The sequence below is a fragment of the Lissotriton helveticus genome, chromosome 5_1 (assembly GCF_964261635.1).
Source record: "Lissotriton helveticus chromosome 5_1, aLisHel1.1, whole genome shotgun sequence".
Taxonomy (NCBI): Eukaryota; Metazoa; Chordata; class Amphibia; order Caudata; family Salamandridae; genus Lissotriton; species Lissotriton helveticus.
Genome location: NC_136065.1, coordinates 770,279,865 through 770,305,444, shown reverse-complemented (window position 1 = coordinate 770,305,444; position 25,580 = coordinate 770,279,865). Strand labels below are relative to the sequence as shown.

Sequence of the window (25,580 nt, the reverse complement as noted above, 5' to 3'; positions counted from 1 at the left end):
TTTTTTATTTGTATCAAATCTACTTTATTTTTTATATTAATTTTATTTAACATTTAATATTTATTACCACGCAGTGCAACCACACCTCCCCCCAAAACAAGGGGGGCCCACAAAGGGCCCCTAAAACCACTCCCCACCAGCCTTTCCATGGCGATTTTGCCGCCATTGAAAGGCTGGCTGAAGACAGCATTCTAATTTGGCGGATGGTGCCCTGCTAGGCACCGCCACTATTTTATAGATGCAGACCACACCGCCAGGCAATCGTAACGATTGCCTGTGGCGGTTCCGTGGCAGACGATCTTCGCGTCTGCCACGGTTGCAGTCTGGATCCCCCCGCCATCGTAATGTGCTGGGGGAAAATCACAGTCCGATGGCAGAAGGCCTACCACCGCACGGCTAGCGGTGGTGGTCCTTCCATTATCGTAATGACCCCCTTTGTTTGAGGAGTCCGAATAGAAAAACAATTATTTACATTGAGCACTTAGACATTAATAAATGTACTTTCTGTAAATGGTTCTTAAAGTTCTCTTGACAAAGAAGATCTAAAAAACAGATTGGCAGATTTGTTGATACAGACTACCACTTGTACAAAAATAACACTTCAAATAAGTGCTTCTCAATGTAGTACTATAATGTGACTATTAGCGTCAAAGCTTCTTTATTAAAGAAATAAAAAATTTTTTAATTTGAAATGACTTTATCATATTTTCTTTAAATAGTACAGAAGCCCATCCTTGGGTGTGTGTTGCCTTTACCAGTGGCATGTGAAGTAACAGCAGATGTATCCAGGCTAATGTGTTGCCTATTTCCACTGCACAACTTCACACCATACTTTTCCATGCCACACAATTCCACAACAATTCCAATCCAACACATCTCCCTTGCACTTCCAACAACTTTGTCAACTTTCTCCCACACACCGAGTTCCCCTCTCATCTGTACCTCACACTGCCACACCATCCTTTCATCTTTCTATGCCATACCCCCTCTCATCCCACCCCCACACTCCCTATCTTCTCTCTATACTGCCTGCTCACACATACTAAGCACAATTTATTTCCCGTGCCTTTTCAAGGTTTCCATCCCTCAAACTCACGCTCTCCTCCTTTTCGTAGGGTGTCTTCTGTGTATTCAGGTCCTCCCTTATACGCGTCTATGGCCTGCTCTCCCCTTCTTTCTCACTCACTCGTTTTGCTCCTCTGTCTCGAGTTAATTCACCACATCCTGCACAAACAACCTATCCAGCTCTAGCCTCCTTTACATATATTCTGTGCAGCTCTCACCCCATCTATTCCCCATGCCACATAAATCCACTACACAAACTTACCCCACACAACACAATTTCACACCACACAATTCCACAACAATTCCAATGCAACCCATATAATTCCACTCCACGCTACATACAACCACTACACTCCAAGCCAAAACATATAGGTAAAAGACATTGTCATTTACAATGCCAATAGCTCTAACATTCGTAAATGCGAGACCTATTGCATTGCAAATGGTTATTCCATTGCACTTCATTCAAATACGCCTGGGAAGTGCCGGCTTGGTTTAGCATGCAAATGCTCACTGACTCACACAGGAAAGCCTGCCACATAGCAGAAAAGGCACTCAGATCTTCGACCCTGGCTCGTGTACAGTGAAGCAGATTGATGCATATTCAGGTGGCAATAATGTTCTTACTGTCGCAAGTTCTGGATTTCGCTAGGTTTATATTACACCGTCCTTTCTAGAAGCACCGGTGAATCTTGTGTACCCAAAAACTCTGTACCAGAATGCAGATGTGAGTTGCATTTTTAGGTTTACATTGCAGATATTTGATAACATTTGGGGTACTATAACAAGTTCAGTATTTCCCCATGACAGGTATTCTTATTTTTTCTATTCCTTGTTACCTCTCATTTTATGAAAGCAAGTTCTAGTTTTAATGAAATGTTCAGTGTAAAGAGCAATTTATTTGCTTTATGAAAAAAGCAGAACCAACTTATCATTACTATGTCATCACATACCATAAAATGTGATATTAAACAATCACTACCAAAGCCAATAAATCTTGTCAAAGCTGCCATTTGAGGGCACTTTTTTTTAACTTTCAGTCATGCTACCCAGCAGCCGCGCTGCTGTACAACATTGCTATGGAACTTTGCCAAAGCCAATATATCTCACATAGGGGAGACCTAATGGACTGGCCAGTGCTTGTTAATATCTGTTGACTCTGTGCTGCGTTCTGCTCGCTGATTGTTCTTTGAGGTTAGGTGGTAACATACAATGGACAAGAATAGACTGCATGCTTAGTGAAACTTAAAACTGGGGCTTTGTTTCAGTTGTTGAAAGCAGTGCCAGATGTGGCGCAAGGACCTTCACGCCAAGGACCAGAAGTAAACAGGCTGACTTACTCACCTTCTCTCCGGGCTGCCCCTTTTGTCCCTGGGTCAATTGCGCCAGCCACATGCACAAGGGTGAAGGGAAGTGAGGAGAGAGAAAGAGATACAAACAAAGGAGTGAGAGTTAATGGCACACTAATGAAAAGAAGAGTGAAGCATGCTTTAGCTAAGGTTATTTGTTTGGAATCAGACAGAAAGGTTGTCAAGATTAATAACAATGTACAGTATCCTCAAACTCAATCAATCTTCAATATCTCAAATTAGTTGCTAGGTCATTATCAGATAAATAACAAGATGCGTGTGGACGTGACGGCCTTGAGCTCAAAAGGGAACTTTGAAAGAAGTTGTGATTGATATGTTTAGGGAACAGTTAGTAACAAGGTACAGGAATTCCAAAATGGAAGGAACCTTTGCAAGCTGAGCAGGACAACACCTAATGACGGCACTTGGGCATTAATCATTGTTCGTTGTGGATTCTTTAGATGATCGTGCTCGATCACCAGACCTGTGCCCTCTTGCCTTTGGGAATGAGGTGGCAAATATAACGAGCACAGTAAGAAGTGTGGGCATGTTGGTGTTTTTCAGACATGCGTGTCTGTAGAGCTCTTTGGAGATGCAGAGCCAATATTTCACTGTGCATCATGCGATGTGCCGAAACATGTATGTCACAGAACTACTAACTATTGTTCACAATTCTGTTCGTTTTTCATACTTATGCTGTTCGCGCTTCATACAAAAAAGAGAATGTTGACTCTCTCTGAAAAGAGTGGGCATAAAAATCAAGAGCCATTGTTCCAGCAACGTTTATTTGCCTTATAATGTATCGCAATGTACCTATAATTCCTTAGAATGCAGTAGATATCCACCTTGCATGCATACAGAAAACAATCCTGATCATTTTCTGCATTTTGTAATCATAAATTCGCAGAAAGCGAATGAAGCTCCAAATCGTACTCTGCACCTCTCTGTTGAAGCATCAAGGTGCCCTACCGGACTCTGACTTTTGACTAAGAAGCCCACCAGGTTTCAAGCATTTGACTAGTGGCTCCACATCTCTTGCTGAACTTTGGGAGTTGAAGGTTTTTTGAGGTCCTTCACATAATATAAATTTTCCCATCTCACTTTTGGGTTTCACCTCTGCCTCTTGCACATAGAAGCTAGTGAGTGTAGAGGCTCATCCTCTGATCCCCCCTTATGAGCGCAGACAGGCTCCTCTCAGGTGAAACGTCGTTAGATTTTACTTCAGCTCCATAGGGGCGTTAGTGAAATATAAACCAACAGTGAAACAAAGAACCACCTTCTCAGGTTCTCCTCACCATTCTTTAGATACAGAGAACATTTGAAATCCTGTATACTTGGGCTGGGATATGTCTCACTATATATACACACACCAATGTATATAGCTTACCCATGACTTTTTGAGGTAGGCATAAATAGAGGAAAGCATCTCTTACAAGGTAGACCCATTAAATGTCAAATAGGCATTACCCTTCAATTACCACTGATGTTACAAAACAGAAAATGCAGCACACATAGAAGTTGCAAAACATCATTTTATTTTTATTGTTTATTGCAGGTTGGTTCACCTTCCTGCACATAAACAATCATAGGCAATTTACTGTTTCTATGTGTGCTGCACAGGGCAGCTTCTCCATGAGTTTCATGAACGGTTAAACAATAGAACCACAGACATTAAGTTCAGTCTTAACCACAAAAAGAGAAAAAAATCCAATTGATCAAGAACTTAGATCCAAAGTTAATTGAGGCCCCTTTATTTGCTTTTAAAAAAGACAAGAGCATTGCCAACCAAATTGTAAGAGCAGCATTACCTAAACAGAAAACTGCGACCCTACGTGATTTTATGGGGCTACCACCCATCAAAGGCCATCATAAATGTGGAACATGCGTATGCTGTGAGTTTACCATTGAAGGGGACTTGTTTATACATAAAGGAATCCACTGGAAACACGAACGGTTCACAAGTTGTAAATCCAGATATGTTGTATATGAGATATTATGTCCCTGCCAAAAAATATACATTGGCAAAACCAATCAGGAAATCCGACATTGGATAACACAACATAAGTAAAGGATAAAAAAAGAATGTACAAACGGCACCTTTAGTAAACCATTGGTATAGCCATGCCCGCACAGAAAAAGACTTGAGATGGACGTTCATCTCAAAAGTCAAACAAAGTGCTAGAGGAGGTGACATAGAGGCGAGTCTGATGAAAAGCAAGACTACATTAATTATAAAATTTAACACAGCAGTTGATGGCCTGAATGAGATGTCAGAAATTTACAATTTATAGTTTCGGAATCTTCATCCCTGCGGCAAGAATGGGTCCATCAGCACAGTTATGGAATACTAGCCTTTTTAATTAAAGGACTACCTGACTAAATTTTAAATATTCAGGTAACCATTGTGGATATACTCTGAGACCTCCCCAAGAAATAGCGATCGGAATCACAGAGAGCCAGGGACTAGTCCAGGAGAATAAGCCACCCCGAGCTTATTTATCTTCAACAAGTTTATACACTCTTTGAATAGAGACTCAACAAAGAAAAGAAGAATGTACACATACGACGTCACGCCACAGTCGGTATGGCGAGACCACTTGTACCCTCCTTTGGAAGCAGAAATCATGGGCTTTACATCTAAGCGTGTGCAAAATTGAATTTCGAATAGGAACCGTCTCATTTAATAAATGAGGCAATGCAAGCAAACAAATGCTCATGAAGTCAGCCGAGGCTTCAAATGAAAAACCCATTAATTCATTATAGACGCGACGTGACGGCGATCTTGAAACTACAACTCCCAGCATGCTTAAATGGACAGACGCCTTATACACTATGTCGACAGATGTTGCTTCCACGCGACTAAACAGCGGTACGACCGGAAAGTGTGCATCCGGCGTATTTGGATTTCGGAGCCCAAGCCTCTGTAAGAAGGTAAGAACGCCGTATAATCAGCTCTCTGCATAGCTGTGCGCTAATGCCGTAAAGTCAGACATGCACAGCACATTCACGGGCACAATACGGAGTTTAAGCAGTCAGACAATGGCTGTACACAGACACAGACACAGACCGCTAGCTATAAAGCTATACGAGCAACCCAAATCTAATGCCGGAAAGCCAGACAAGGGTAATAGGCATCAAGGGCACAACATAGAGTCTAAGCAGCAGGGCAATCATCGCATGCAGAACAGAACGCTAGTTGCCAACCGATACTAGCACCCTAATGACGCGTTTTTGCGCCAGGACGATCTCGCTTGCAATCAGTTAAAAAAGTCAGTTCATATGTCTCCACAGGTACGAATGCAATTTTTATGATCAGCAAACGATAACAAAGCCAATAAAGCGTCGGGTTCACTGAAAAGGTACATTCGATGAAGTTTTGAATATATTGATAGACACAGAATGGGGTGAAGATATTGACTCTACTTGCTACCATTACAGAAATTGGACCATTGGCCCATTGAGACGCCCATCATCTAACTATGCGTCACTTTGGTTTTAGTAACAAGTAAGAGACAATCGTATTTTCCATACATCATTATGGCTATTTCATGTGAAGAGTGGCAAGTAAAAAGTTTTTCTGTCCGCAGATAGCAAAACGGATTGACCATTCACAGACAATGAGGTAAGACACTACGAGCTGGGTGAATGGTGTAGATGGTCGAGGGTTGCACAGAACGTATGTAGTAAGAAAGTGTTTGGTTTTTATTTTGCAGAATTATCTGGTCCTGAGGAGAATCCCCCCAAAGCGGGAGATTTGAAACGCGTAGACCGTTGTTTTGTTTAGGCCAATCTGAATATATCTAGTCGTGAAATTAAGAATTTTCTGCTAATGGGCAGATGGCCGAAATGTACAAATAATGTCTAATGGTGTAGATATAGGATTGAATTTAAAGTGTGTTCACTGTAAATAGGGTTTGCGTTAGGTACCCCAGGGTGGCCTCGTCTCTATGTATGCTTTGTGAATGAATGGATGGATGTGAGGTTTAGTGAAATATATGGATGAGTCTGAGACTGTGTATATGTGTGAATTGAGGGTATATTTTAGAGAATGAATGTATGATACATAAGAAGAAAAAATAGGGCTCCCCATAACAAACAGAAAAGTTAGAGACTTTGTATATTTGTATTTGAGACTTCGAATAAGAAGACACAAAAATTGAGAAATGTGTTGTGAATAATTTTGAACAAATTGATGAGTAAAAATCAAATTGAAAAAGTGTTTGTTGTAAGGATAACTGTTTTGTTCATTGTCCAATGAACCAATGTGCTAATAGTTGTGCATTGTTGGCAACCTGTTTTGTTTATTACTACTGATGCCAGGCAGTGATGTTTTCACTCTACGCCCACTGCAAATGTCATTTAGGTTCCGACTGATGTCTTACGGGATTAGGCCTAATGTGCATGTCACGTTATGATGTTTTAGGATTACGCCTGATCCCATATGTTTAGGCCTAATGCTTTCATGCCTATTGGTTTCATGCTGTTGTGTTTTTTATGCTGATGAGGGTTTAGGCCCCAGCTGAGTATGGTAACGCCTAATGTTATGCCTAATGCTATACCTAATGTTATGTCTAGTGTGGTGCTCAGGCTGTTAGATTAATGAGGATGCCCTAGGATCCCATGGTTACGCCTACGCTGATTTGTGCCCCAGGGGGAGGTACTATGTTTATACCTGAGTTAATGTGGCTTATGCCTATCCTGATTTAGGCCATGTGATTTATACAAATGCCTTTATGCTACTGTTGCCTAATGCCTTTCCTTGTGCTCACAGGTTTAGGCCGAAGGGACTTTAGGCCAACCTGATCTCTACCATGCTAGTGCTATGAGGCTACATGTTTATGCCTACTTGGGTTATGCAAAGGCGATGTTGCTACGTGCATGGCCTTGCCAGTAGGTACTGGCTGATGTACCCCTATTATTACTACTGGACTTTCATTTGTTCCTTACACCTACATTACTCCTAATTATATTGTGATGATGTTGGCAGCAGCCCGATTGGCCATGCCCTGTAAATAACCCCATGTAAATGATTGCTGGGTGGCAGTTGGCACCATGTTCATACTTGTGATAATATCCTAACGTGTTCTGCATAATACATATGCTATTTTTTTCATGCAACCTGGTGTGGAGTCTATTTTTGTAGTGTGCCTGGTGTGTCCCCTGTGTGTGCTGCGCATATGCTTTACACATTTCCTCCGGAGTTTGGCCCAACCCCTCTGCACCACGCTGCTCGTTTGTAACAGGAGGGAGCCATAAGAGTGATTGCTGGGAATTTACTATTGCTATGCCAGGCTGTGTACCAGCTTCAACAAAACGTAGAGCAGATGGAAGTGAATTTTAGAAGTGCCACGTTTATGGTTTGAGGTCACAGTCGACTCTGATGTGATAAACTTGCTTGGATTGATGGTCCCATTTTCCAAGTACTCACCTCTGCTGTGAGGGATGGACAACACAAATGGCGTTCACTAAAGTGATGAGACTGCCTACAGCATTTAAACGTAGAGTGATGGGAGGAGAAGAAATGATAATGGCTATCCCCCAAACCCCAGACATGCAACTGATCTTGAGCAGAGCAGAAGAGCAGATCGAGATCTGGCATTGGGCTTGCAGGGTGCTCCTCACTCAAGACGTTTTCCCTAGGACCCCGTTGAACCAGAGATCACCACAGAGGATGGGTGATGATGTGACATGACTAGAGTCAGACACTGATATCTTGCCTCACTGAAGGTTTACTACAAGGACAACTCTCACTCCTGAGGCAGCACATACATTTTCACACTAGTTTAACGAGACCTCTTGCAAATGGACCACGTGGGTTTTGTTCCAGTGTTTGTAGATGTTGGCACGCAGTAACTCTGTGTAACATGTGGTGCACGTCTTCTCTAGTGCCCTTCCAAGATTTCCTGTGAGCTTGTGTTATCACTCACTGACACTCCTGAGCAGTATGAGTGAGGACCACCTAAGAGGTGGATCTTTTAAGTTTATTGATTTTTAAGTATAAACAAAATCACTACATTCACTGTAGTCAAAGGCAGGCCTGGACTGGCCATAGCGGGCACCGGGCAATCCCCGGGTGCGCTGCATGGGTGGGGGCCGGTTTTGTTACAGGGCCGTTTTGTACCAAAATCGGCTGAAAACCGGCAAAGAGCTCGGCGGCACCTCCAACCTCTCCGAGTGGGGAGGGGGGGTGGCCGAGCACTTTGCCGGGGCCGGTGGTGGTTCCCAGTCCGGCCCTGGTCAAAGGAGGGAACCCCAAGGAGTGAATGGAATAATGGTCGTTCATGTCATGAACTTGTATTAGATGCTGTTGAGTAAAGATCTCTCACCTCACACTTGACCTCTAATGTGCTTCAACGCCGCCTCTTTGGGCATATTTGCAACATTAAATACTCCAGCATGGATCTCAAACATATTAAAAAGCTGCCTAACTAAGCTGCGCTCATTTTTTTTAACCACAGCATGAATTTTGCAGAAAAGAGACGAGGCGATGATACAGGATGAAAGGAAGACAAACTCTACGGCGGCAAGACCTTGAAATTTTTTGGGGGAAAAAAATGCCTCAATGTGAGACGCTCTAGCAAACACAATAATATTCTTTGCCCTGGAAAGAAGTCAAGTGGCAAACATTAAAGAAACAGAGCTGAAGCCCCTGACAAGTTTTTATCCATGCAGCATAAATGCCCTTAAAATGAAAGAGGACACCGCACATCATTAAAACAGACCTTAGAATCACACTGTACTTAAGATCATCATTAATTTCGGGGACGCACAGTAACCACTGCAAACATCATGCTTCCTTGCCACGCAAACAGAAACAAGAGCACTTTCTGAAGTACAGATAGACTCGAAGGAAGCATGATTTATTTATAGATGCACTCTCCGACCCAGCCATCGCTGTTTCAAAGACTTTTTAAAAAGGTTCTCTTTCACCAAAAACGTGGGAAAGGACAGGCAGAATTCCCGTAATTGAATGTTGTATAACGCATTCAGAGCGCTTGCTGAACTGTAACGCACAGGAGCAAAGGAGTAGGACAAATTGCTGTGGAATTGAGAAAAGGGCATGGTGGTGAGTTTGCACAATGTTAGCAATAATCTTGTGGCAGGGGACTAACGGGTTGGTTGAGTGTCAGTAAAGTTTCACCTCCAGTCCTTTTTTTTTAAGCGAGATGGCTTGTGACTTTCCCACATAATTATATTTAATGATTAGACAATATTAACTGAGAGTCTAATGAATCAAAGGCATAAATGCCAGAATTTATGTAACTTTATGAGCGAATGTGTTGTTGTGTGAGGGGATGTCTGAGTGAGTGAGTGGTTATGTGAGTGACTATGGATGAGTGAGTAGTTGTGTGAGTTCTTGTACGCATATGTGTGTGGTTGTGTGGGTGTGTGAGTTGTTGTGTGGATGATGTCATCAGTGATTTCATCAGTGATGTAATTCAAGATGTCATCAGTGATGTCACTGACCATGTCATGAGTGCTAAAATGTGTGAGGTCATAAGCAGTGCATTGCGGGGGCATTAGTTATAGTTAGCTCAAGTAACTTTAACTGCTGAATTTCATTGGTTTTGTACAAGTGATATCTGAACCTTCCTATAACGTCCCTCTAACCTTAGTTTTCTTCTGTGAGGGTCTAAGGATTTTAAAATTGGATTTCCTAACAACAACATCCCTGTAACTTTTGGGTTTTTTTCGGTGAATTTCTATGTTTTTTTAACATTAAATAAGATGCCTGTCTCACTGCACAGTGGGGGGAGCTGACATGGCATTGTGTTGCCCCCATCCTAGCTTGCTGCTCCTGGCCCCCTCCTCCTTGCCATCCATTCATTGTCCAAGTCCATGAACTGACTCTCTCATTGCAGCTGTGTGTGACCATTGTTCTGCCACTGCCCTTACAACCTGCCCTAAACAGTGAGCTTATTGTCCTATCCACCTTTTCCCTACCCTCTGCTGTCTGAGTCCATGCACCTGCCCACTCATTCTGCCCTTAGTTGCCCAATTCTATGCCCCATCATTGCCCTCCTGCTTAGCCTCTGTTCTTAGCTTGCTGTCACTACTCTCCTTCCCCCTGCCCTCCAATGTCTGTGTGCATGCGACTGCTTCCTCCTTTTTGCCCACCATATTTCATGGACCTGCCACCCTCCTATCTACTCTGAGTGCTCTGTTAAGCTGCCACTGCCCCTCCCAGCTGCCTAGCATAGAAAGATTACTGCTGCCTGTCCCTGTCAACTCCACCCTGGGTGTACAAGTTCCATGCCCCTATCCCCTCTCTTCTGTACTCCATGGTCTATTATGCTGCCATTCCCTTCTGTCCTCCATTCTCTGTTGTGCTGTACCTGCTCCTCCTGCCTGACCTACATGGTCTGACGTGAAGCCCTTTCCCCTGTATTTATTTGTCTGTGTCCAGCCCCTACCCCTCCATTCTGTCCCCTATAGTCCTTGTGCATGCTCCTGCCCCCTCCCTCTCGCTCACCATGGCCTTTTTGCTGCCACTATCCCGCCCGCTTGACATACATGATCTTCTGTGCTGCCACGGTCCCTTCCACCTGACCTGTATGGTCGGCTTGCTGCCCATGACCCCCTCCCACCTTCCCTTTGTTGACTGTGTATGTGCCATTATAGTCTCACTTTTGCCCTCCATGGTGTGTGTGCTTCAAGTGCCCATCCCGCTTTCCTCTATGGTCAGCTTGCTGCCAATGCCCTGTCCCCTTGCCCTCTGTTCTCCATTTTCCATGTGCAGACCTCTATCCCCACCCACCTGCCTTTTCTGATCTGTTGTCATGCCGATGCCCCTTCCTCCTGTCCTTCATGGTCCGTTATGCTGCAACGGTACCTACTGTCTGTACGGTATGGTAGGCTTGCTACCCTTGTCTCCTTTACCCTCTGTTCTCTGTTGTCCATGTCCGTGTCCCTGTCCCTTCCCTATTGCTTTCCATGGTCTGTTGTGCTGCACTGCCGCCCCACTTGTCCTGCGTGTGTATTGTGCTGCTGCAACTCCTGACACCTGCCCAGTAAGGTCGGCTTGGTGCCCCTGCCCATCTCCCTCCTACCTTCCGTTATCTGATGTCCCTACCCTATTCCTCCCCCCCTCATTGATCCAATGTACCTTACTTGCACACATTTTGAACTTGGTAAGAGGGAGATTTGAAAATGTATTTTTCCCATTGACTTACATTAAAAAAGGAGATTTTAGGCAGGAGACGGATAAAAATAAAGCCCTTTTGGGTGTAACAACATTGGGAGTCTCCTGCCTGAATAGGGTCTATTGACATGTATTGTTGTTCTGCCACTGCCTCTTCTTTCTGTCCTCAATTGTCTTTTATATTGCCACATACTTCTCCTACCTGTACTGTATTGTTTAATTGTTGCCTTCGGCCCCCCTTTCCACTGCCCCCCATGGTCCGTTGTGCTGCCACTGCCCTCCCGCCTGCCCAGCATGCTAAATTTGTTGCCTCTGCACCGACCTCCATGAGAAGGTCTTATTCCCATAGAAATTATGGTTAGTGCTCTAAGCAACTAAAAAACAAATGAGGACATATTTTCTGGGTTCTCAAATAGTGACAAAGCACTTTTAAATAATTTGAAATCTTTGTGTTTTTTTTTCATTCAGTTGATCAGTTGATTATATGTTACACTTAAGGGGGAGGTTGTGGCATTATGGCTAGAGCCACAAACTTAGCAACTGGGGAACCAGGTTTGAGTTTCGGCTTCAACTCGACATCCTGTGATTCTGAGGAAATCACTTAATCTCCCACTCCTAGAATCAAAATGAATGTGTCCTTGTGTAATGTAACTGATGCTCATGTGAAGCACTTCAATGCCTTCGGGTCAAGTCTGCGATATATAGAACAGCAAAAAAACAAATATATTAAGTGTTTTACGCACTTCTGTCATTGGCCTGTACTTGGGCTACTTTTGGGTGATATTTGTGCTACATTTGGGTTCTTTTTTCTCTGGTGGCCATCTTGACAGACTTTGTTTGTCATGAAGCATCCAAATTTCTTCTTTTCCTGCAGTAGCCTTTATAGAAAATGTTTTCAGTTTTCGACATCGATGCCATCAAGATGGCGTTTAGATGTGTCACACTTTGGGCATACATTCATCATATTAGCACTCTAGTTACTCATTAGAACACTGTAGTAAAGCTGCTGATGGCCAGGCAGTTAACAGGCAGTCTGCTGCTGGTGTTGGAAGTGCATGTTTTAGTCTGCGTGTCAGAATGTCTTTAATGATATAGAAAAGGAAGATATTTAGGAACTCCTTTAAATGGGTCCTAATTTTTGTTTCTACACACTAACCATAATTTCTATGACAAACGGGACCCCCTAATTGTGTTCCTTTCTAAATTAAATGTATCAAGTTTTACAAGTTTGATCTAATCAACATGGCTTCAGGTGTGCCATACGTTTGTCACAAGTAACACTGTTAGCTCTAAGGGAGACAATATTGTGTGATCTGCATAACCTCTGCAGGAAAATTATGATCTCAAATGGGAAATCATCTCTCAAACATGATTCATGAAATCCCAGCAGAAGGCATTATCACAGGGTAAAATCCCCTTAGAACATACCACAATTCCTAACATTAGTGTGCTACCATCAACAAATGATTTATATTGTAACTAAAATCTGTTATAACCCTTTAGATGTTCTCCTTTTTGTGACCCTCACAACCTGCCATTCACTACAATGCATTTCAATGGAGCGCTATCATGTATATTGGGCGCAAGATGGCTGCCAACACTTCCTGATTGAAGTGTTGGCAGCTAAACAGGTCTCACCATTAAATCTATCCTTAGGCTCCCCCAGATATGCAAATTGTTTTTCCTTTAATATCTCCATAACTACTCAATGGATATACACCAAATAACATGAAGCATAATCTCTGGAACAAAATCTATCTTTCTGCCAAATTTGGTGTAATTCTGTCTAGCAGTTCAGGCTGCAGGCATATCTAAAGACTCTATGGGAATTAACATTGGAAACACACTTTTTGACTCCCTCTTTTTCTCAGCCCGTGCTTGACGGATTACCCTGAAACTTTCCATGTACAAGACCCAAGTAGACATTTATTTGGAAAATTTTGTGAAGATTCATCAAACGGCACCATAGACAAGTCCAAAAAAGTTTTTCCTATGGATACATGGTCCTAACTATTACTACCTACTGGTAGGTATTAGGGTTGCCAGAAGGTATAGTTAGGACCTCATTTCCATGGGAAAAGCATGTTTAACTTCCTAATTACTTTGGCGTTTTTTGATGAATCTTGGCAACATTTCCAAAGTAAAATGGCACTGTATGTCTAGTTCTGCATGTAAAGTTTCAGAGTGAGCTGAAGAAGGGGGGGGGGAGTCAAAAAATGTGCCTTTCAAATGCAGTTTCCCATAGGGATTTTGGAGACAACCACAATCCGAATTAGTGGACGGAATTACACCAAATTTGGCAGAGAGGTAGCTGTTGGTCCAGAAAAAAGCTGTTTTGTGATTTGGTGTAAATCTGTTTAATAGTTGCAGAGCTATTAAAGGAAAAACAAAATTGTATATCTAGGGATGCAGACCCTCTGTGGATCTCCTGCAGTGGATTCGTGAAGTCACACACCAGCAGCAACGCAGTGATAGACTGACCACAACCTGACTGGGCGGTTGCGGCCGCCATTTTAAGTATAGAGGAACAGGCATAACATTTTTCTGAAAAATAACTAAAGGGGTCAGGGTAGAGGTACCCTGACTCCATGGGTGTGTTAGAGGAGTATGAGATGAACCTATGCTGGGTACAAAATTGAGTTATATCATTATTTTCCACTTCAAGAATCCATGGATCCCCTTTAGGGCTTATAACGGCCCCTGGTGCCAATCCGGGGCGGATCTGCAAATTTAGTCACACTTAAAAAAACACTTTAAGACCAACTTAGACACCCACACAGGTACTCGCACACTCATTTACAGACCCACACAGGCAGTCATACACCCACTAACAGACCTAGGCAGACATTCACACACCAACTCATATAGCCAAGCAAGCACTCTCAGACCCACATAGGCACAAACATACCCACTCACAGACATATGCAGGCATTGACACACCCACTCACAGACCCATGCAGGTGCTCACAGAGCCACGCAGGCACTCACACACCCACTCAGAAATCCATGCAGGCACTAACAGACCTACTCACACACACATACAGGTGCTCACAGACCAACTCATAGACCTATGCAGGTATTCACACACCACTCACAAAAACATTCATCCACTTAAATATCCACTTACAAACCTACAGAGGCACTCTCACACCCACTCACAGACCCATGCAGGTACTCAGACATACACTCATAGACCCACACAGGCACTCACAGACCCACTCATCCACTCACACACCCACTCAAAGACCTATGCAGGCATTCATAGAGACATTAATATACCCATGCACACATTCATAGAGACATTCATAATCCGATGCAGGTACTCACATGCCCACTCACACACCCATGCATCCACTTACACAGCCACTTTCAGGCCCACACAAGCACTTACACTCCCACACACAGAGCAACGCAGGCACTATCAGACCCACTCACAGAGCCAGACAGGAACACACACCCACTCACACACCCACAAAATCACTCACACACCGATTTACAGATCCAGACAGACACTTATACACCCACTCACAGACCCACTTAGACACTCACAAACCCACTCAGAGATTCATTCATGCACCTGTACACCCACTCACAGACCCACACAGACACTCACAGACTCACTCACAGACTCACTCACAGACCCACTCAAACACTCACACACCCAATCAGAGACTCACTCACACACCCACTCATAGACCACACAAGCACTCTCCCCTCACACCCACTCGTAGAATCACACGGGCAGTTATAGACCCACTCACACACCCACACAGGCACTCACAGACCCACTCACAGACCCACTCAAACACTAACACACCCTATCAGAGACTCACTCACACACCCACTCATAGACCACACAAGCACTCTCACCTCACACCCACTCATAGAATCACACAGGCAGTCATAGACCCACTCACACACTCACACAGGCACTCACAGACCAACACAGGCACTCACCGGCCCACACAGACACTCTTATACCCAATCACAGATCCACACAGACACTCACAGAACCACTAACAGACCCATGCTGACACTCACAGACCCATTCACATAACCATGTAGGCACTCACACATCCACTCAATGACGAATACAACCACTCACAGGCCCATTCTCAAAGGTTACAGGTCACATTCAGGAAATAAAAAATGTCAACAACCTTTGAAATTCACTAAAAAATGAAGGTTACAGGGCATTATAGTTAGGAAATTACAATAACAAACCTTCCAAATTCACTCAAACAAACAAAGATTATAGGGACGTTATAGTTGGGATGAAAATAAACTCGCACAAACCATAGAAGTTCAACAGTTATGATTACCTGAGCTAACTATAACTTATTACCCCGCAATGCACTGCTTATGAACTCACATATTACATCACTTATTAAGTGATTATGTTATTATGCAAGTGTGAGACAATTTTCCCTTATTACAGATTTGCCGTATTCGCCACATGATCCATAATCTTCCACATAATATGCAGATTTTTAAACAAAAATTGTTTTTAGTTCATGTGGTTCAAAAGTTACTAAAAATGCAATGAGACGTTTTGCTGCTCAGTGGAAGGCCTTCACAAAGCAGGACTGTTCGCTTTTCTTTTGTTTAATACTAAATTTAGGTGTACTAAAACTAATGAGGTGCAACCAATGCCCAGACAGTGTTACATAGTTTAAAAATGATGAGATGATGAAGTAAAACTATTACAAAATGTGCTGTATTATGCCGCATAAATTGCCTTTTTTGAAGCATAATTTACTCAACCCTGCCACTTAATTTGACCCTCTCCTGCCGCATAAATCCAGTGGTCCTGTTTATATGTATACCTGGTTTGGTGGTCAGTAATTCAACAAAACTGTTCTTCCGAGCACTCCAGACATGATAAGAGGTGGACAAAAGTTTGGTGTGGCTAAGTTGGGAATGTGCGCTTTTCTCTTTGAAAATGTTTTGTTATATAACATTATGCTATCTGGTTCTTGTAAAGAAAAAACACATGCAATTGTGTGGATGCCTCAGGATGAAGCGAGTTGTGCATTTCCCATTAGTTGGAGTCCTGTGGAGTCTTGCAGTAGTGTTGGACTTGGGTTTGAACTTGCAACTAACCTCTGCAGTAGCTTAACTTTATACTTTATACTTAACTTGTGTTTCTCGAAGAAGAACCCTGTAAGGGGTTGGATCTGTGACCATCACCAACATATATCTAACAGTGTTCATTGGGTTGCCTCTTGATTGCTGGTTTGCTTACTGTCAAGCCAAGTTTGGTTGTCAGGTCTTGTAACCTTTCCAACACTAATTAGGTGCAGTATGTGAATAGCGATGATAGGTTTCTATTTGGTAGGGAAGTGTGAAGTGTCAGGTCTATCAACTATCTGTACTTGTTAATGTGTTCATAGGGTCATGTTCACTTAGTGAATTTTCATATCGTAAATTTTGGAAGTAGGTCAGGTCTTGGTTTATTGTGACACCATTCATTTGCCTGTTTAGTGGGTTATGTCTTAATGTGGAATTTCATATGTTTGTTCCTCAAAGTGGGGAATGTGTAGGTTAGGCTGTTGTGTTCCCTGATTGTGATTTCCCTGTGCCACCAGAAATTAGATGGAGCTCATGAGATGTATGGCCATGTCTGTACATGAGCTAACTTAGCAGGTTTACTTGTACCATTGTCTGTGTTAACATGTTGACTTGGTCTCCCAATGCTTCTGGCTCCCTGACTCCCCTCGTACAGGTTGTCTGCATGCAGTGTCCCATCACACAGGTTGCTTTATTAATATTTTAAGATCTCTGTTGAGCCTCCAGTAAGCAAAGGTGGTAGTGATTACCCTAATCTGGGTGCCATAAAATGGTAAGCACAGACAATTTTATTCAAACACAGACGGTTCAGAGATGTGGATGAGATAGGGGAATGTTCTTTGTATATTTTATTTAACTCATTTACATTGTTGTTCCTACTAGAGACAAGTAAGGGACCCCTTTCCAGTGGGAGATGGGCGTGCCACATGCCCTGCCACTGGCTTGGCATTAGTTCTTACTCCACGGAGTTCTTGATGATTTCTCTTGGCCACTTGACCATTGGGGCTCCAATCAGGGCACTGCTTGAAAGGAGCAGGGAATATGAGGTGCAAGTAATCTGGATAGAATCCAGACACAGGGTGCAGTAATGGTCACATGGGAGCAAAATGGATAGCTGAAGGCCATGATAGAGTGCAATGGCTCGAGGGGGCAGCAGAGCAAGGGTACCTGAAAAGGCAGCAAGGGCCCTAATCTATCTTTCGTAATGACATTTAATTATTTTTACTAGAAAGGATCACTGATGGTCAGCAGAAACCTGCTTAACAAATGACAATAAAGACATGGTCACAGCAGAGCGCAAGGACTTTTGCCTTCCAGCCTAATGTCAATTTGTTTTGGTTGAGTTGACCACTGACAATCAAGCTCTTCAATATTATTGTTTGTCTTTAAAAAAATATATATATTTATATCCTGGTTTAAAAAGTGAGGTAAGTGTTCACTTGTCTTTTAATGGTTTTATGGATCGAAAACGGGACTATTCTTGCCATCTGAACATGACACCATCTGTGGCTCTGTTTGGGATGTCCTCTTTGTCTTGTTTTGTTGTATTCATACACTTGAAAACGAGTTGGATAACAGGATACTGGAGGAGCCCGAGGGCACAGCCCGTCTACTGTGGGAAAAAGAGTATATACTGAATGCTAATAGGCAACCTCGCTCAGTGATAAACTGTGGAATGCACTAAAAAGGGTCGGTGAGGAGGAAGAGAATGCCAGGCCAGCTGCTGCAACTTTCAGGAGCCCTACCACGAGTTATGACTACCCAGAGCCCAACTCTGATCATCCAAAACTCGTGATAGGGAAATTAGAACGTGGCTAATTATGTCACCCACTATTTTTGTATTTATTTGTGCATTTATTCGTTTCTGTGCAGTACTTTTTATAGCATGAACGTAGCTGTAAAGGCAGTGGAGAGCTTTACAGATAACCAAAATATAACAGGTGCAGAAACAAACAAAACACCAAGGGCCAGATGTGGGTAGCGAAATACCGGTCGGTAACGGATGAAAATCGGTGAATGTCCCGTTACCGACCTGTATTTAGCACTTCCTAATGTAGGGGCTGTAAATAAGCATTCGGTAATTTACCGATTCCTTATTTTAAGGAATCGGTAATTTACCGATTCCTTATTTTAAGGAATCTGTAAAATACTGATTCCTTATTTTAAGGAATCGGTAAATTACCGAATCCTTAAAACCTATGTAGGTAGCACTTAAGTGAGTGCATTTTTGCTTTAAGGATTCGTTATTTACCACCAACTACAAGTTGGTGGTAAATACCAAATACCTTTAAAAAAGCAATTATTTGCTTTTTCCAAAGAGCCATGTGGCAGACATACATGCCCTTAGGGCATGTATGTGCGCCAAGGGCATGTATGTGCGCCACATGTGCACACATGCATTATTCAGGGGTGCAACAGGGTGTCAATGTGACACCCTGCCACTCTTGAATATGCTCCCGCTATTACCGATTCGGTAATACCGAATCGGTAATAGTGAATGGCTTCCCATTCGGCCCATAGGAATGAATGGGAAGGTATTCCTTATTACCGAATCGGTACTACTGATTCGGTAATAAGGAATATTACAAAATCAGTCAATTTTACCGATTTTTTACCTACATCATATTTACCGATTCCTAAATACCGAATCGGTAAAATTCGGGATTTAAGAATCGGTAAATTGAGATTACCTACATCGGGCCCCAAAAGAACTAAAAATAACAACGTTTCATTTAGGAGCTATAGTTTGAAAATGTGATTCTTTAAGTCTTTGTTGGGGCAGACAGTCCGAGTTGACACTTATTTATTTGGGGATTTGATTCCTTCATCTCGGGTCTAGGCATAAGATGTGCAGGTTTGTTGTAGGTTAGCTGTATAACTCAACTAGCTCTTGTGTGGCCTTGTGTGGGTGCATCTGCACTTTGGAGACTTCAATATAGCTCAAAGTGAGAAGATTGAGCCACTTCCAAGAAACGTATGGGTGGAGAGTCAGGTATTTCACTGGTGTATGCTATTCCTTGGTTGGCTCTTTGGAAATATTACATCTTGACATTGAGTTTAGAAAATGGAAGGACACGCACAATGTACAGAATTTGAAGACAAAGGCTAAACATTATGTGCCATTGCCGAATCAAAAGAGGACAAACTAAAAAAAGCATGTTTCAAAACAATTCTATCACATTTGTGCAAAAGTTTCTACACCACTTAACCTTGTTTTGTAAATGATACAGTAACAGCACAGGTTTTGAGGACCTCTGAAATCAGCCAAATACTCTAAAATTATAACTCCCGCTAAAATATCCATTTGTAAACAGCATTACTGTTCTACTGTCACAACGGTTATTTTTGTGTCAGAGTTTTCACCTGATTCAGAACACATCGTCTTTCCTGGGAAGTGGGCAAACAAAAACTACAGCTGGGCCAGAGATCACGAGTGGCAGCTGCTGCCAATGTGCCCATCTGTAGAAACATGTCATCGCATAGGAGAACGTCAAATAATTAATTTAGATGATGCCTGGGGTACAAACCTCAATGTAAAACTAACAAGTACAAAACTTTGGTTTAAAAAGACGTACAAATTTGGTAACTGCTAAATGTTTGTTCATTTGAAGTCATGAATCAAATCCTAGCATGGACAGATACTTAGATATTAAATGGCTTCTACAGCATGGATAGATACTTAGATATTAAAATGGCTTCTACAACTTGACAGGCAACCTATCGATCTCACACTCTACATTTGCTTGGTGGTTGTTCTTTGAGGGCCTTAGAGGGCTTAAACTGTCCTTTGAGTAATGTAAAGAATAGGTCTAGGTAACCATTTTATTTGTTGCTTGGAGTTTAATCCTTCCCCTACCCTAAGTTGGCAGTAGGGCTTTGATTAAATTGTGCAGTTTCCAGAAGTGACTGGACATAAATGTAAGTTATGTATACTTGCTCAAGTCCCACAAACTTGGAATGTACAGCGGTTAAGAGTGCATCTATAAATGTGTAACACGCCGGGCAGATTAGATGCTTAAAAACGGTCTCACAAACAGGCACAGGTAAAACTCACCATCCGTCCGGGGATCCCAAGACCACCTTTGTCACCCTTATTGATAAATCAAAAAGCAAAGGTGTTGTAAACTCAACATTTTAGACTGGAAACAAACCACTATACACTATATACAAATGAGCTACTCTGGTTAATTCTGTGCACTGCATGGTTTCCTATTCAGGTATTTACATGTCAGTCCGCAGCACACCAAATAGCAACTTCAGGAAACAAATGGGAAAATTTGACACATGATTTCACAGAATGACCGAGGCCGATGGCTCTTCTCGGTAATTAACGCTTTGAAACCCCACTGAGGTTTATAAATAGGCTTTTTTCACTTTTATACTGTATCATGCACTCTGCCAGCTGTTCTATGCCATTGCCCAGCAGCACTGCGTGCGTGCCACGCCTGTACTACTGGGCAGTAAACACGGGGATAGCAGGGCCCAGAATGCCGTTCCTTGAGAGGGCGCTCTTTGAAGACTCGACTCTCCCTCCTCCTCCATCCTAAACATCTGGCACTCTGCGGCCCCCACCCCCCTCAAGACACTTTAAAGTGTTTCTGTTTTGTTTCTCCATTTCCCTTTTCGGAGCAGTGCAGACATACCCATGACAGATCACGTCGAAAGCCCGCGGGGTCAGTGGGTGTGTTTATTTTACAAGCCGGCCCTAGGGTGGGGCGGCACCTGCAGACAGACTGCCCTGTGGACTGGAGCCAGTTGACCTTTTCGAGGGCTAGACGTGCACGTGATCAAGCTTTTTCTCCTAGCAGGATGAAACTCTGGAAACTCGGTTTACCATTTAAGTGCAACAGGATGGTGACCTGGCACGCGCTAAGTTTGATAAACAGAAGCAGTCACCTACGAAGTGAGACAGGAGTTGATGGGAAAAACAGGTTCAAAGACAATAATGAGGGGAAATGTAGGCCTAAATGTTCTGTTATGGATTAGGGAAGTGAATGCTGTAATACACGGGTAGGGTGCAAAAGCAGAATACCTTGAAAGGACAGTGGGTTTGTGCAATACAAGTGTTCACTAGAAAGGTGGAAAAGAAGGAGGAATCCGTTGAGAATCACCTGGTAACCAGGGCGCACTCATCTAAAGGAGAGACGTGCTGCAATGGAATATGCACAGTGTAAGAAGCAGTGGGAGGTTTGTTGAGAGAATAAAGCTGCTGAGGACCAGATTACAATGATCCTGCAAAATGCAGGTGCTATTTGCGCAAGAACTAGTTTGTTTCAGCACACAGTGCTCTAAGTGGCAGGTGAGCCATCTGTAAGTGATCCTGAGTCTGACACCTCAGACCAAGGAATGGCACGCTCATATTATATGTTAGTCCCCATTCGGTTACGCATGTGTCTTATATTAGTGACTCATGCATGTGCGCTATTTGATGCCATGATTTCCATAAGGAAATCACAAACACAAGAGATTTGTGCCCAAAATGTAACTTTTGTTTTTTTTTGTGGGAGGGCGGAGTTTGAACCCAAGATTGGATTTCTGACCACCCATCACGATCAAGACCAAAGGGTGTTGATGAAGTAAGGAAGATTACGATTTATAAACGCTTTTCTTACTTTTCTGAGGAATAATTAGAACGGGAGACCAATGAACCTCTGCAGGCTAAGTAAGAAAGAAGCATGTGGGGAGGGATTCGAGGTTTGAATGGTGCCAGCAAGAGACGTGCTAAGGTGGACACGTTTTCAAAGAAGATGGAAAGAACTAGCATTTCTATGAAAGGTAAAAAACGTTATTTGAATAAGCTAGAGGCGCCCCTACATTTGTTATTCTGTGCCCCCCATGAGGTTATACCATGACAGGAGTATTTGATTTTGTACTACAATGTTACAATACCTTCAAGCGACAATCACTCGTCTTGCTTTATCCATTTTCCTACAATTCTTCACCTTTTGGTTACACAGGTCTATTGCTACATATGGATGTATGTCGTAACCACGCATGCTTTTACAACGCATGCCTTTACCATGCAACTTTTACAACGCAAGTCGTTACAACGACTTGCGTTGGGGGGCGCTGGATAGTGAATAGTTTAATTTACTATTCCAACTCCAGTCCCCGTGGATAGTAGGGAAGGTTTTGGATAGTAAATTAAACTATTCCCTATCCTACAGCGCCCCTCAGCACAAGTCGTTGTAACGACTTGCGTTGTAAAAGTTGCGTGGTAAAGGTAGTGCGTGGTAAAAGTTGCGTTGTAAACGCTGTTTACCGCTACATATCATGAGATAGAACGTTTCTAACATGTGACATTTAAATGATGGATGACAGGGATTTCCTTCAGCGCATTAGGTTTCTTTAACCTTATTAGTCCAGTCTCGCCTTCTGGATAACAAATAATAATGCTGTCACCAGCAGTGTTCAGTCTGCAAAGGGCGAAATGGCAGCACTCATTGCATCCATTGATCATCAAAATATACTTCGTAAAGAGGATGGGTTAGAGATGAGGTGTGAAAAGGTTTTAAAGCGAATGTGCAGCAGTGTGCTCAGTAGATGCAGGGTGAGGAAGGTGGAAGTGTCTGCCAGCACAGGGAGGAGTCAATGGGGCATGATCAGTTTCAAGCAGGTAACAGGATAAAAAGTAGAAGCCAATGAGACCTAGAGAGTAGAAGACACAATAATGGAAGTTTATAACATGCTTCTACAACAGACTGTAGTTGCGCTTTCTGAATGCCCAGGGCTAAGGCTCTGAAATTAACAGGTTATGTATAAAAATCGTTTTCTACTGCTACAATATAATATCCAATGGCCAGTTGAATGAAAGGGTCGTTCCCCTTCTGTGTATCTCGATAATGTGTTAGTACACATGAACCCTAGTTTACAATGCGTTTGTAGACGCACTGATCTGTAAATGATAAATACACCACAGATGTCTGTCAGACAGCCCTGGTTGCATGTTAGTGCCTACTTTTGAGTCAAGTGTTTCCTGAAACTTTAGATACAGTATGGGAAGGCAGCGGGTGGTTGGCATGTGAAACATTGTTTCTTAGGAAACCCCAGTGTTGATAAAAGATAACAATAATTCCTCAGTAAACACTTCCCAGACGCTTTTACTTCCTTTCATGGCGACTGCAGTTGCAAGTCATTGCGTCACTACAAAGATGGAAATTAGGAGATGCCCTGTCAAACTAGTCCTACTGTTTGAGATTTCTGTGTATAAAATAAGCAACAATTGGGCCCAAAGAAGCCCTTCAAGAACAATATGGATAACATCATGTAATGCTTTACCACTTTCTAGACTCAATGTGTTTGCCTTTAAAGAGATTATTGAGAAAACTAGAAATCATCTTAAATATATATACTTAGAAGCATTATAGAAGCAAAATTTAAAATAATCAATCAGCAATTTCAGCCTTACATGTCCCAATAAATGCTAGGTGGTCTTGGCTTCTAAAAGTCTGGAACCTAAGATTTGGAATACTCTGTTACCAAAAACCAGAAATGCCTAGAAGGTTTATTGTTCTCTACAGTCTGCAAACCTTTGCCTTCCCTTTGACATATGTTTACCATATACCCAGGGCTGGAAATGTAAATGCTGCCAGGGAGCCTGCAGCACTTATTGTGCCACCCACTGCAGTACCCCTTTAAATCCTGCCTCAGGCCTGCTGCCATTGCAGCCTCTGTTTGTAGTTTTAAACTGCCATTTTGACCTGGCAAAATAAACCTTTGGCCAGAAATAAACCTTCCTTTTTAACACATATAAGTCACCCCTAGGGTAAGCCCCACACAGCCCTTAGGGCAGGATGCAGTATATTTCATACGTGGGACATGTTCTTTTACTATTTACACGCACTATTAGTGAAAAACTTCCTGCTGCTTATGGCCTGTCCTACTTGCTAAGAAGAAAGATTGGACCTGCTCCCTTCATCGCAGACTGAGTGACTCAAAGGTCAGCTGACTGACCTCTTGTTCTGAGCTACATCTTCCCAGTTGACCTCCTGCCTGGATCTCCTACCAGGACCTGCAACTGGAACTGCCTGAGCCCCACTGGCCCCTGCAAGAGTGAGTCCCTGATCCCCAAGAGGTGCCTTCCCTGGTCCTAGACCCATGGCTGGCATCAGGGGGCACGCCTCTGACTATAAAAGGAGAAATCCTGTATCGATGGGCTCTTTGTGACTGTGAACGCAGCAGTTCACACCAAGATCTTGCCGCCCATGCTGACCACCAACGACAAGCTCTGGAAAACACAAATCTTCACGCTACAGCGACTGCCAGAGACAACCAGCAGCGCAACATCTGCACTGAAAGCCCGTAGTGATTGCCAATGCAAATCTCCTGCATCAACCATCTCCAACGCCCAGTCTGCTCTTCCTGCTACAACAACAACCATTCGCTACACTCTCTCTGCTCCTGGAGGCATCATCCACCGTGAGCAAAAACGTGCTGGACTTTAGAAGGTAATTCTTTCAGGGGAACCAACCTGATTCCTGTATCCAGCCTGCATTCCATCACGGTTGACCTGAACTTATGACTTTCACCCTTTCTTGCAAGAGTTTACAACTGCGAGTGGTGCTTTGTGCTTTTAGGTGCCATACTTACCTTAAATCTTTGAAATTCCATATCTCTAGTTCTACTGATTGGATTTTTGTCATTTTGCTATCAAATTATTTATTAAAATTTGATAGATTTTACTAAATAGGTGTGGAGTTTTTCTTATGTTGTATTTTCACTTTGTTACTGTTTAAGTGCTGCATAAATAATTTACACATTGCCTCTATGTTTTGTGCCAAGCTACCGGAGAGTTAAGCACAGGTTCATTTTAGTGGTCTTTGTGGTCCACCCTGACAAGGATTGTGGCTGTTGCTTGAGAAGGGCTCTCACCCCCTTAGCCAGCAACCCAATTTTGCACACGGAATATGTTCACTAGATTACACTGAGCATGGTTTCAGTATCATTCTTCTCGT

General features: G+C 42.8%; 1 protein-coding gene across 1 annotated transcript in view; it reads right to left on the bottom strand.

Moving 5' to 3' along the window:
* The window catches only part of COL13A1 (collagen type XIII alpha 1 chain), a 396,595-nt gene extending 375,886 nt beyond the window's left edge, over window positions 1-20,709 (bottom strand). Inside the window, exon 1 of the mRNA XM_078643241.1 lies at window positions 20,681-20,709. Coding sequence (XP_078499367.1) covers window positions 20,681-20,683 — 3 coding nt within the window. The 5' untranslated portion in view covers window positions 20,684-20,709. The remainder of the gene's footprint in view (window positions 1-20,680) is intronic.
* Window positions 20,710-25,580: the final 4,871 nt, after the last annotated feature.